A 13,314-nucleotide genomic window follows, 5' to 3' on the forward strand; every position below is an offset into this window, starting at 1 on the left:
TCATGGGAATTGTAGTCCACAGATATCTGGAGGGCCGCAGTTTGTCTACCCCTGCTTTAGTGCATAGGTTTTAGAAGCTATTGATTTTCTTTTCCCCCCCAGTTCTTTAATTTTGCCTCAGGTTAGAAGGACAAAAATCAGATGAGAGTCATGTTCTCTTCTTAAAAGATAAGAAGTAAACTTTTTAAAAATCCCAAGATTTAAAAGAAGCTGAACCTAGACCTGGCTGGGGGGGGGGGGAGCAGAGGGAGAGTTCAATAATTCTGAAATAAACAGTGGTCTTTCTGAAAACAATATTAAAGATATGTAATATGGTGTAACAAACCAATTCTATGGTGAGAAATCCAGTGAGGCATGTGAACTTCTATCTCATTAACAAGATATGTGAAATGTGCCACAAAGAAAACTCCATATTTAAGAACAGAAAACCACTTAATACGTATTTTTGTATTGTTTTCTGGTTGGCTCTTGTGGGGGCATACATACATGCAACGTAACATTTGCCAGCAGTCTGACTGAAGCTTTATTAAGGAAAAGTCACTTCCTTCTTAGCCACAATGTGGGCCCTAATATAAGTTTGTGTCTAGCTCATCTGAGTTCAAGACAGCATGCTGTATTTTGTCCCCTGTCCTGGATTTGGATTAGGGAAATACAGATTCAGCCTACCTAATAAAGCCCACAAGGACAGCAACAAAACCACTCATTTTTAACAAAATCAGCAACACATTCCTTAGAGAAGATACTGCTCAGCTTGGTGTAGTGGTTAGGAGTGCGAACTTCTAATCTGGCATGCCAAGTTCGATTCTGCACTCCCCCACATGCAGCCAGCTGGGTGACCTTGGGCTCGCCACAGCACTGATAAAGCTGTTCTGACCGAGCAGTAATATCAGGGCTCTCTCAGCCTCACCTCCCTCACAGGGTGTCTGTTGTGGGGAGAGGAAAGGGAAGGAAACTGTAAACTGCTTTGAGACTCCTTTGGGTAGAGAAAAGCAGCATATAAGAACCAAGTCGTCGTCGTCGTCTTCTTCGTCTTCTTCTTCTTCTTCTTCAAGGCAGTCCCTATCCAATCAAGAAACTAGGGCACTTCATTTTCTCTATCAGATACATGGTTTGGAAAACCGAACACACTTGGATAACCAAACTGCAGATGAAGTAGCACTGGTTATGTAGGATTACACAGGTGTACTTCTAGGTAGAAGGGGTGTGAAGAATTTAGGATTACAAACTTCAGAATACAAAAAAATCCACCGTGTTTTTTCTAAGAACATCCTGTGCTAACCATCCCATTCAGCTCAAGAAAGCTTGTATTGGTCACAGTCCATATGCCTGAATGAAGAAGAAGAGTTGGTTCTTATATGCCGCGTTTCCCTACCCGAAGGAGGCTCAAAGCGGCTTACAGTCGCCTTCCCATTGCTGAATGTTGCCAGACTTGATGACTGCGACAATGGAGCAGCACCACAAGTACGTAGAAGAATCTTTCTTTATAAAAAGCTGTATGAAAGATCTCAAAGTTGTGTGGGTGTTCATGCTGCTGAATGGTAAATGGGGATTAAGGACATGAAATGATGGACTGGATTGTGGTTGTTAATAATTCCCACAAATGAGGAACACCGTTAGTTAGAAAAGAACACTGCTTTCCATGTAACAAAGACTAAAGGCAGAAACTATCTCATAGATGACCAAAATACACAGTACCCTCAAAAACAGTGAAGAAATGTTTAAGGCCATATCTCAGAGACCAGCCAACTGTATTTTGGGATAAGCAATACAAAAAGCATCTGAGGACGCGAGTAGATGAACACTTCTATCTGTTGTCCTGTGGCTGATAAATGAGCAGCCTTTATTTATTTATTTATTTATTTATTTATTTATTTATTTATTTGATTTCTATACTGCCGCTCGCCGTAGCCTCACAGCGGTTTACACATACAATTCTAAAACAATAAAACCAAAATAAAATCCCCAGTAAAATAACAATCACATACTAACCAACTATGCAATGGCGACCATAATCTCTAATAATCCCTCCTTGTTCAGTAGGCCTCAAGGAGGCCTTTTCTCCATTGGGAGGTGCCTGAGGCCTTGGATGAAATTTTCCATCTTGGTTTGCACTCCCAAGTGTTCTTTGAGCCTTGTGACTGGACTGAGGTGAAACAGGAAGGAAAAGGAAAGTCAATCCTCACCTGGGAGGTTGAGCAACAAGAGAAATAGGTAAGAGACCCCTGAAGAGGGAAGGTGCTCTTGAGAGCCAGTTTGGTGTAGAGATGTGTTGATGATGTAATGCAGTGGTCCCCAACCTTTTTCCGGCTGGGGACCGGAGGGGCAACTGCCCCGCCCGCACAGCACGCATGTTCTCTCCCCCCCTCCCGCAGTAAGGAGCTTCCCAGGCCGCAAGCTTGCGGCCCGGGGAAGTTTTTTACTGCGGGGGGGGGCGGGGAGAGGGAACCGCGGCCCGGCACCAGGCCGTGGACCGCAGGTTGGGGACCACTGATGTAATGGATTCCAATCCACAGATGTCTTTTACAACGGCCACCACAATTTGCGTTTACTTCCTGACTAGAAGAAGAATTAGTTTTGCCCCATTGCCTCTTGAACCACTCCTAAAACATGAATAACTCCACCCACCCACCCCAAGTCAGCATAGAAAAACCATGTGTGTACTTTGAAGGTCACAATGACAATACTAAAGTTCCTCCACTTCTCTTAAAATGTCAGGTCTGTCTTCACTCTAAATTTCAAGGAAGATTTAGCAGCTTTGGGGAAAAAAAGCCCTTCGCTAGCTGAATGTGGGCCATGCAGCTTTCCTGTTTGTAATATTTATTTTATCATGTTATGTTAGGTACCCTAAGGACTTTCAGCATGGTGAATCGTATTTATTATTTACAGGCTTTGTCAGTAGCAGTTAACCTGCTTGCTCCGGACATGCAATTATTCCCAATACAAGACAGGCCTGGCATTTTCATTGCTGATTGCTACATATGGAAGATGCTTCATGCCTCAGTGAAAGTACATTTTCATTAGACTACTCCCAGTTTACAAATGATTGTTAAGAAGGCTGTACTGGATAATTTTATATTATGGCAGGTGCTGTGTACACTTATTATAGTGTTGCAATACTAAAAGTGGATCCTATACCAGATGTTTGTTTGAGTTCAACAATAAAAATAATCATCCTGTGTTACACATGCGCCAGCTGAAAGTATTATAAATCCTAATCATTTTAGCTATGAAAGTCACTAATAAAAAAAAAAAACACATCCCAGATTGCAACATTCCTAAAACTCCTTCCTTACAGGATACCATCTCTGTTCAAATCCCTTAAAAATCAGCCCGAGAAAGCTTTACTTAACATCTCTCCCTCCTGTGCCTCCATCCCTAACCACAAAAATGTTTAGTGCCAGAACATTTATTTGCTTTCCGTCCCTTGTTACAATTGCCCCGCCACCCTTCCCTGACTCTTATTCCCCCCCCCACATTAAACTCTGAATTTTAAGTTCCTTCAGGTCTAGAACAAGTTTTTATTAACTGTTGCTATGTTTTTATACTATGTTGTATCTCCAACATTCATAGCAATATTTAATACGAGAATGCTGAGATTTAGGAAAAGAACTGGCTTTTACACCTCACTTTTCACTGCCCGAAGGAGTCTCAAAGCAGCTTACAATCACTTTCCCTTCCCTTCCTTTCTCCACAACAGCAGAAAAGGCTGAAAGGTCACTCATATGGAAGTTGGGCTAATCCCTGCTTTCACATGACTTGGCTGCCGGCCTGGCCCGGGTGGATTGGGCCCTCGGTTGCCTCGGGCTAAAGGAATTGAGGAGAATCTGCATTCCCTTAGCCCTTCTGAGGGGGCCAACATGGCATGCCCATGTGGACAGGGAACAACTGGGCCTTCCAGCTGCCATCGCACAGAATCAGCCCCTGTGATGTAGGTGAGGCTGACAAAGCATATGGAGGAGTAAGGAATCGATCCTGGCTCCAAAGAATAGAAGCAGCTGCTCTTAACCACTATACTACGCTGGCTCTAAGCTTTTTCTTTAAAAAGAAAATTGCTTACAAACACTATGGAAACACTCGGCGTGGGGGGAATACAGTTGTCTAGGCTAAGCATCAGTTTCCTGAAAAATTTTAACCAACCATAAATATTCCAGAAGGATGCTAATGAAACCTCAAGTCTGGCCATCACAACAGATGAGGCATGGTTCCATGCTTTCATGGTCCTGCAGAAGAATTATCCTCCAGTCATCTTTCTAGTTCATTTTCAATCACATGCTTAATCTGAGCAAAGAAGCTTGCATTAATCAAGGTGGATGAGGGAACATGTTGTGGGCTTTGGCCTCCAAGAATCTCATCAGGATTCAGCAGCTGAAATTTCACCATCTTAAGTGGACATGAGGATGTTTCAGACAGCTTACGCTGTAAAGCCAAAAGTATTTTTATTGTGCCTTTTTTGTTTTGTTTTTACTTCCACAAGGCTGTCCTAACAAAGAGTTATCTGCTCCTTCTCCACTCAGGACACAAAAGTGTAAAAATCATTACAGATTACACATTAAAATAAAACTGCTGTCTGCCAAAGACTAGAGAGAGCACCGCAAGAAATCCTTAAAGTGAGTGGGATGCTTTTTTACAGTTACTGGCATGGGGTGTGAAGGATACCTACAGCCTACTTGCAGAAAACAGACCGCCGATTAATCATATTTTGCTTGCAAAATATATTCCAGTTTTAATGTAATGCATAGCTACTTTCCCTTCAGTTATTCCAGTGATAAGTGTAACAGCTTTCTCTATCACAAACTACATTTAGATGACATTTATTATAGATGCAACTCAAATAGTTTTATCAAGCCATCCTTCAAAGCACAATCTTTTTGCAATGTACTATATGAAATTGTCACTTACCCGCCGATGATGAAGTGCAGTCAACTGATTTGCTGCCATATTGCATAGTCAATAGACAATTTACCAAGTATGCTTAGGTGGCCTCGCTCAGCCATTTATAGCAAGAATTTAGGTAACGTGCAACTGGATAAACTTTTGATGGTGAAAGCCTGTGCATGCAAAATTAAATGAGCCGACATTTTATAACAACTCAGTACCCACGGCACTGCGGCATGCAAACTTCTAAGAGTTTTGCGGTAGAGAGTGACTTCACTGAGCAACAAGCATCTTAATACAGCCAGCCTCATCCAACCTTTGCACAGGAGAAAAGTGCAAAGTACACCTTCCTGGTACAACTTGCTGCCAGCGAAGTAAGACGTGTATTGTCCATTACGCCACATCAGTTATTACAATCCAATACAAGACTAATGACAGCATTCCTTTTTGCTTGGCAAGCAAGACTGAAATAAAATCTTAGCTGTACCTGATGCCGGGGAGGGAGTATGAGCTTGTTTTTTAAAATTCTGAAGGGAACACACAGGGACTTAAACAAATTAACAGACAGACCTGTTATTTAGTGACTTTGAAAATATGTATCTAGTCTCTCCAGAAACCTGATTGAGGCAGCTCAGGAATTAAAAATAATATAACCATAAAAACATCAACATAAGAAAAAAATGAATAATAAAACTACCCAACATAAAAACAAGTGAGGGGCATCTAAACAGCATGAAAACATAAAGCATCTTGAATGGAAACTGAAAAGACAATCCTCAGGTTAGAAGCAAGCCACAAAAGCAGGTTAAAAAGTAGTTAGTCAGCCACAGAGGCTATTCAGTATCTATCCTTTTGTGCTGCCACGCTGTATGTATTGCAAGTGAGCCATTTTGTCCTGAGGACAAGGTCCTTCCCCATAAGGTGGTTAAGTAATATAGCCAAACTCCTCCTCCTTTGCACTTCATTCCCTTGGGTAATAAAAGTGTTGGTGGGGGGAGAAATATTATAAATTAACAGGAGTGGAACATGAGACAGAAACACTCATGATTTGGCTCTGGAGGTTTCCCATTCAATATTTTTGTTGGCAGTTAGGAGGTCAGTTTTTGGAGAAGGAAGACGCGACACAAAATACTTTGGATAAAAATTGGCCACAGCTTTATTAACTCAACCAAACGCATAGGGTTGGGGCAACAAGGGTATGAGCCCAAATATGGCAGTCCGCTGACTGCAGAAACATAAGACTTACCCATGATAAAGAAAACCCATCAATACCCCGCTGGGCTACGGATCTCTTCCCTGGGTAATCCTATACCTATGGAGACAACTCCGGTGGAGGGCCAAAGGGCGCAGACCTCCTTGGCTACCTCCCAGAGTCATCTGGTCATGGAACGAGCTCACCAGCCCACCCTATTGGATTTGCGTGCGGCTCGTTACCACCAACCTCTTTTAAGGAGGCCCCAATTTTCGCAGAGATGCCGATCGCTCACCGGCACTCATCCCATTGAGCTCATACTCTTGTGCACATTCCGCTGTGACAAAAATACATAAACATTAAACCCTTACCTCAAAACAACAGGGAGGGAGGGTGGGTTGCTTGCCCGCGCTCAGGCGAAGAGGCGGGAAGAGAGAGGGCAGCGTCCTTTAGATGCCTAAGCCCCGCCTCCTCTGACACGCCGCAACAGCGCAGCCCGCCGAGGAGACCAGTGCTGCGGCCACTTGTGCCGCTGTTTCCCTCCCCGCCCTCCCCGCCGCCAAAAACGGCACGGGTAAGTCCGTGCCGCTCCTTGTTATGTGCGAAGTCGTGTCCGACCCATCGCGACCCCATGGACAATGATCCTCCAGGCCTTCCTGTCCTCTACCATTCAATATACAGACAAGTAAAGTTGAGGCTCCTTATTTTAAAGCAGGTGCTCATGTTCAGAGAAGCGGAAACAGGGACGTATTTTATTTCTTTGGGATCGCATTTAACTACATATACTTTTTTATTTTCTCGTGTTTTCAGCTGCTGCATGGTCAACCCAATGCACTCCCAAAAGAAAAGCAGCATTTTCTTGCAACTAGATTCTTATATAACCCCATGAAAATTCTGATGGGGTTTGAACAACAGACAGGCTTGGATTTAAGCGTGCAAAATATTTGTAAATAGTTATAACTTCAAATATGCATATAACAAGCCAGCAGATCCCAAGTACAACAGAAGGAAAAATTGGTTTGGGATTAAAAACGTTAACAGAAGGAAAAATTGGTTTGGGATTAAAAACATTGGCAAACCATATATTAACACCATGAGAAATCTTCAGGCTTACTCGTAAGATCCTTGTTTCCTCAGCCTGCCTTCCTCCCTATCAGTTAGTTGGTCCTACTTTACTGTGGGTGATAACTTGCCAATACATCGGGACAAGTAAACCATGGTTTCTGCTGACCTGACCAAAAACAGCATAAGCCACACCTCACTAGATATTGCACTCCCATTGCACTGCAGTAATAATTTGCAATTGGATTGTCTTGTCCACACAGCATACTCTAATGATTGCTATTGTGCCACGATAAGGAATACATCCAGGAATAGGCAAATGCTGTACTAACTGAGAACAAACCACACCGTAAGTCTGTTTTGCTGATCAAGTGTAAACCAGCTTACAGTTTGGATGGAGTGGTCGATAATGGTTTGGGTTAATGTAGAAGCAGCTCAACTACTGCTTAGTTCTGAAGAAATTACCTGAACTCAGTGGCAACCAAGGGAAGGGAAGGGAAGGGAAGAGGATTGTACAAACTTGTCCGAAGCTATCCGAAGGATCGCTCTCCAATCAGGGTTTGCTATTGCTACCACATTTGCATCAATTGCATAGAGCCACTGAGAGTTAGATGTTACCTAATTTTCTCTAAATGGAGGGTTCTAAGATCGTCACACGCCAACACAAACAGTTTCAGCTTGAGAATCTGAAGTTTATTGCCTATTTAAAATATGTTATGAAACCTCTTCAGCGTTGTGTAGGCCTAGTCCATACATTAGATCTTGGCAACAACTGTTGTAGACACACTTAAATTGAGAAAAAGCTCTTCTTGCCATGCTAACGTCCTCTTTTTAAAAGTTCCTGTAAACGCAGTAATTCACACATGTATCATTTTCAAAAAAAATAACAAGTCTATTGATTATAATTATCAGCCATGGAGAAATGATGAAAAGAATGAGACTAAGCCTATTAAAGGCTAATGTTGATTTTGTAGGAAACATTATTGATACTGAGAGATAAGAGGGTAATTTCCTATTCACACAAGAAGATCTTATTACACCCACTACTAAGTATAATAAATCATGCAATGACACGTTTGCCATTCCTCCTAATGCGAGTTAAAAACCTGAAAGCTGGCTGTAAAAAAGAAATAATGGCAGCTGTTTCCCCATCATCTGACTGATATTACCTCAAATTTTCTTGTTATTAAATGTTAGGAATAAAGTTTCTTGAGAACCAACAGAGTTTGCAGAAGTTGCAGAAAACCCTCTAGAACCAGGGATACCTCAAGTTTGGAAGGTTCATGTTTCAACCCCAAATGGACCTGTAAAATATCTAAGATAGCATGATGATGGCAATCCTATGTTCACTTACCAAGGAGTGAACACCAATGAAAACAGTGGCTCTTACTCCTGACTAGACAAGCACAGGAGTTCACTGTGAGACTATTTCACAAGTTTAAGGTATTGGTATTAACCTTTAAGGCCATACGCGGCTTGGGTCCTACTTACCTGCGGGACCGTTTAGTTGCTTATGCCCCCAGCAGGGCTCTCCGCTCTGCGGGTATGAATCTACTGACTGTCCCAGGCCACCGGGACGTTCGCCTGGCCTCAACCAGGGCCAGGGCCTTTTCGGTCCTGGCCCCAACCTGGTGGAATGAGCTCCCGGAGGAGCTAAGGGCCCTGTCGGAACTACCATCTTTCTGCAGGGCCTGTAAGACAGAGCTCTTCCGCCAGGCATATGGTTGAGGCCAGGACACAGCCTGGGTTCCATCTAAGATCCCTAATCCATCGGCCAGTCTTTCTCTCCTCTCTCTCTTACAGAATTAACGTCTGACCTCTCTCTGAACAAGCGGGGAAAGTGGGGAGAGTTATAGAATAGAATGCCATCTATTTATTGTAATAATGGGGTATTTATGGGGTTTCATGTTATTTTACTTTGATTTTATATTTTATTGTGAACCACTGTGAGACCTTTTGGCGAATGATGGTCTATAAATCCAACTATAAATAAATAAAATAAATATTTCAGAAAGAATATTTTTGCCCTGCTTCCCCCTCTCCATAATAATCTCAGTCAAGGATCACTTAAGTTATGGTACCCTTTCTTCCTAAAGAAGTGGCAAACGTATTCACTCTTTCCCATGAACCCAGAAACTCACATATTTAAAAAGCTCTTGTAAAAGGGATCAGAACCAATGGGATGAAATTAATTCAGAAGAATTTTCGGCTAACATCTGGAAGACGTTCCTGACAGTTACAGCGGTTCTTTGGTGGAACAGGCTTTCTCAGGAGGTGGTGGGTTCTCCTTTGGAAGTTTTTAAGCAGAGGCTAGATAGCCACCTCACAGAAATGTTGATTCCGTGAATTTAGGCAGATTGTAAGTGGCTGGGGAGAAGGAATTGTGTCTGAGCTTGGGTCTTGTGGCCCTTTCTTGCATGCCCAGGGAAATGCCAATTGCCACTTTGGGATCTGGCCTTCAAGTCAGACTGGCTAGGAATTCTGGATTGGGGGGCATCATCTGGGTATGGAATTGGGGTCACTGTGGGTGGGCAGATAGTTGTGAATTCCCTGCATTCTGCAGGGCGTTGGACTAGATGGCCCTGGACATAACTTCCAAGTCTATGATTCTATGGCTCTATGGAATCAGCCCTATCTGATGCGTTGTCCCAGGAACATTATGGCCACTGAGAATTGTTATCACACAGGAATCATCTAAACAATGAGGAATAGTAATGTGCATCTTCTCAAGACCCGGTGGGAAGGAAGCACACCATGGGTCCCTCTCACACTGTTTCTGATTCCAACTATTACTGTAATCCACAAGAAGTGAATTCCCTAGTAAGATTTCGCTTGGTTCATGCAGTTTATGGCTCATTACCGCTTCTGTATCTCAGGCCCCCTCTCTTTTGTTCTTCTGATCTTAAACTATTGCACAGTGGTGGGTTACACCTGGGTTATTCTCCTAGGATGCTCAAGTCATGCAGACTTCATTGTTACACTCCTAGATCACAGCACATAAAAGAAAAGAAAACAAACAACCCCCCCCCCTTGCACAATTTTACACGGTCAATAGGGAAACTGAACAAAACACAGCAAGGTTGAGTACCACAAATCACGGGGAATAGGGCCAGAGGAGATCTTTCGCTTGTGCCAGACGAAACACAGAAATTGGCAAGAAAAGATGCAAAGCACGCATTCTCAGCTCCCGGAGTTAATCCAAGATTGCTCTCTGTGCATGCTTTTAATTGAAATGACACAGTTTCAATCCTTTTCAACTTGGGAAAGTATTTAAGCAGAGTAACCCAGACATTGCCCCAAACCCTAGTCTTAACTTAATGGAGATGTGGGTTAAATTCAAGCAACGACTGCAAAATAAATGCAGGGATCCACAGCAGACAATTGGCCTGTCTGTATTTTGCAATGCATTGATTTATACATCTGGTATGTTGTCATCCAGACATCAAGGCAATACTGCACACTGTTCACATCTCCTCCGTTTTACCCACACAATAAACCATGTGAGGGAGGTTGGGCAGAGAAAAAGTGATTGGTCCAAGGACAGAGCGGGGATTTGAACCTGGGTCTCTCCCTAGTCCTATGCTGTAGTTCTTACAGTGGTACTCTGTTAGCTCTTACACCAAGCTTTGATGCTGGCAGATTACTAGTTACAAGAAGCTCATTATTTTAAAGGTTTAGTAGAAGGCATTAATATATGCATTCTGAACTTAACCAGAAACAAGATGCCATAAAAGAAGCAAAATTGTTCAGTCAGCACAGCTGACTTCTGACAATTCAATCTTTGGGGAGGCCCCCAATGTGGTGTTGAAGTTAGGAGTGCCAGCCTAGGAGGCCAAGGTTCAAAACCATGCTCTGTCATGGAAGCTTGATGGGTGACTTTGGGGTACTGACTCACTCTCTGTTGGCCAGCCTACCACACAGAGTTACTGTGACTGGGAGGAGAGAAGAATGATATTGTCAGCACTGGAGTTCCTGCTGGGGAGAAAAGTGGGGTATAAATGTCTGAATAAATAAATTTTGGCGGTAGACTACAAGTACTGACTCTGCTAATCACACCAGTCAGCAGGGTCCAGGGAATACACCTTTACTCCAAGGTCTCTGAGCACGGGGAAATTGTGGCCTGAACATGCTTGGGAATTGCTAGCAACTTACAGCTTCATTCAGGAACCTCGTGGCAAGAAAAAGAACTTGCCCTTGAGTTCCATGGAACAAGCTGGGCAGAGATTCCAGATCTCTCTCCAGTCATAAACTGGAATATCTGCAAGCTGTGTGGGACCATGTGATTTGGAAGGCAGTGAGAAGCCTCTTGCTTGGCCAGTCTTCCATAAGATTCTGGGAGTCAGGCCTTCTTCCCCTGTCTGGTCAGTAGAGCAATACCTTGTGCAGGCTCTACTGCAAGTCACAGCCTCCACTCTCGGTGTAGTGGTTGGTGTAGTGGTGTAGCTTGGTGTAGTGGTTAAGAGAGGAGGCTTCTAATCTGGTGAGCCGGGCTTGATTCCCTGCTCCCCCACATGCAGCCAGCAGGGTGACCCTGGGTTTGTCACAGCCCTGATAGAGCTGTTCCGACCAAGCAGTTCTGGTGGAGCTCTCTCGACCTCACCTACCTCACAGGGTGTCTGTTGTGGGGAGAGGAAAGAGAAGGTGATTGTAAGTCTCTTTGAGATTCCTGGTAGATAAAAGCCGCATATAAAAACCAACTCTTCTTCTTGTTATGTTTCTTGGACGGATAGCGGACATCCCATGCATAGCTTTGAAAACAGCTATAGCAGCCCTAATAGCCCTTGCTAGCCTGATCTCACCAAGAGTTCTGAAGCCAAGCAATTATATGGATGGGAGACTGCCCAGGAAGAGTGGGGCTGGTAGGCAGATATAGTCACCTCTGAATGTCTCACTGGCAGTCTTCAAGCAAAGGTTGGATACACACTTTTCTTGGATGCTTTGGGTGCTTAGAGCTGATCCTGCGTTGAGCAGGGGGTTGGATGGCCTGAATGGCCCCTTCCAACTCTATGATTCTTGCATGGAAAATCCTACAAGGGGGAACTTCATGGGGTCGCTGTGAACGGTCACGGCATGCTCTACCTTTCATAGGCACAGCCCAGGTCTGATGAAAACATTCTTATCTTTAACTTAGTCATGCTGCACAGATACACAAAGAAATATAAAACCTACCCCTGTTCAGTATGTGTTTCCCCAGCAGGAAATATCAGACATTACGTCTGCATGGAGCAATGCCCATTCAACCACTTTTCCTCCAGGTTGCTCTGGCTGCTTGTAAAACCTGTCAAATGCTCCAGCAGATTACACATTTTTCCTCCCCTTTATCTCCACAGACCTAAAGCCTCCAGGCCATCTTTGCATCTAACCCTGCACTTTCCTTCCCACATTTTCCGTGCCCGGAAGCCTTTTTACAGCCATCACTGGAACGTTTCCAAAATTCCTTCTCACTTAGTCTCCACTTAAGTCTGCCCGTATGCTTTGAAACACTCTGGTGGTTGAGGTTGCCCCGCCTGAGCCTGTACAAACTCTCTACTCTCTCAACTCCTGAATATCCAAAGTGGTCCAGAAATGATCTTCAGTTTTATAAAAACACAACCCCTGGCATGTAGGTCACAATCCCTGTAGCCCAGCTAAGTTCAGAGGCACAGGGCATCCGGCTCTCTCTGCTGCCTGTTGCAATCCATCCCTCTTCAGGCAAGTGCAGGTGTACATTTTATTTTATAGGCTCCTCTTACTGAAATTATGCCATGATACATTTTTAATGCACCAGCAGTTTTATCAGAGTCTTTAAGAGCCCAAGTAGCAATTACAAGCCTTATAATTTTAAAACTGGGTTTAAAAGCAAAGGCAATTTTGATTTGTGGAAGGCTGTGTGCGAGTTATACCGGCATGCCCTCATGCTGACTGTGCAATGGTATACCGTCTAGGAGACCGCAAGGTGGAGGGACCCCCTTCCAGCGGGCAAATGTCGAGGGAGGGACACTGGGACCGTAAATAGAGTTGCCACATGAGGGTGCATGTAAAATCATCTGAGCAGCAGTGCTGGGAGCATGCTACGACAATGTTTGTTTTCTTCCAAAGCTGTCAATATGAAGGACTTCTATTTTGGGGCAAACCCCGCTTACCCTGGGATTCCCATCACCAAAGTTTCAAGTCTGTACACTTGTACACGTACTATCATCTGAAAG

The 13,314-nt window shown here is 43.7% G+C and overlaps 1 protein-coding gene across 5 annotated transcripts in view; it reads right to left on the reverse strand.

Moving 5' to 3' along the window:
• LOC143843039 (schwannomin-interacting protein 1) overlaps positions 1 to 13,314 on the reverse strand; it is a 448,653-nt gene that overhangs the window by 80,871 nt on the left and 354,468 nt on the right. The window contains exon 1 of one of the 5 annotated variants that reach the window (XM_077348576.1): positions 4,900 to 5,133. The exons of the other annotated variants lie outside the window; for them this stretch is intronic. Coding sequence (XP_077204691.1) covers positions 4,900 to 4,938 — 39 coding nt within the window. The 5' untranslated portion in view covers positions 4,939 to 5,133. Of the gene's footprint in view, positions 1 to 4,899; positions 5,134 to 13,314 lie in introns of those variants that run through there. 5 annotated transcript variants of the gene reach the window in all.

Source organism: Paroedura picta, chromosome 8, assembly GCF_049243985.1.
Source record: "Paroedura picta isolate Pp20150507F chromosome 8, Ppicta_v3.0, whole genome shotgun sequence".
Lineage (NCBI taxonomy): Eukaryota > Metazoa > Chordata > Lepidosauria > Squamata > Gekkonidae > Paroedura > Paroedura picta.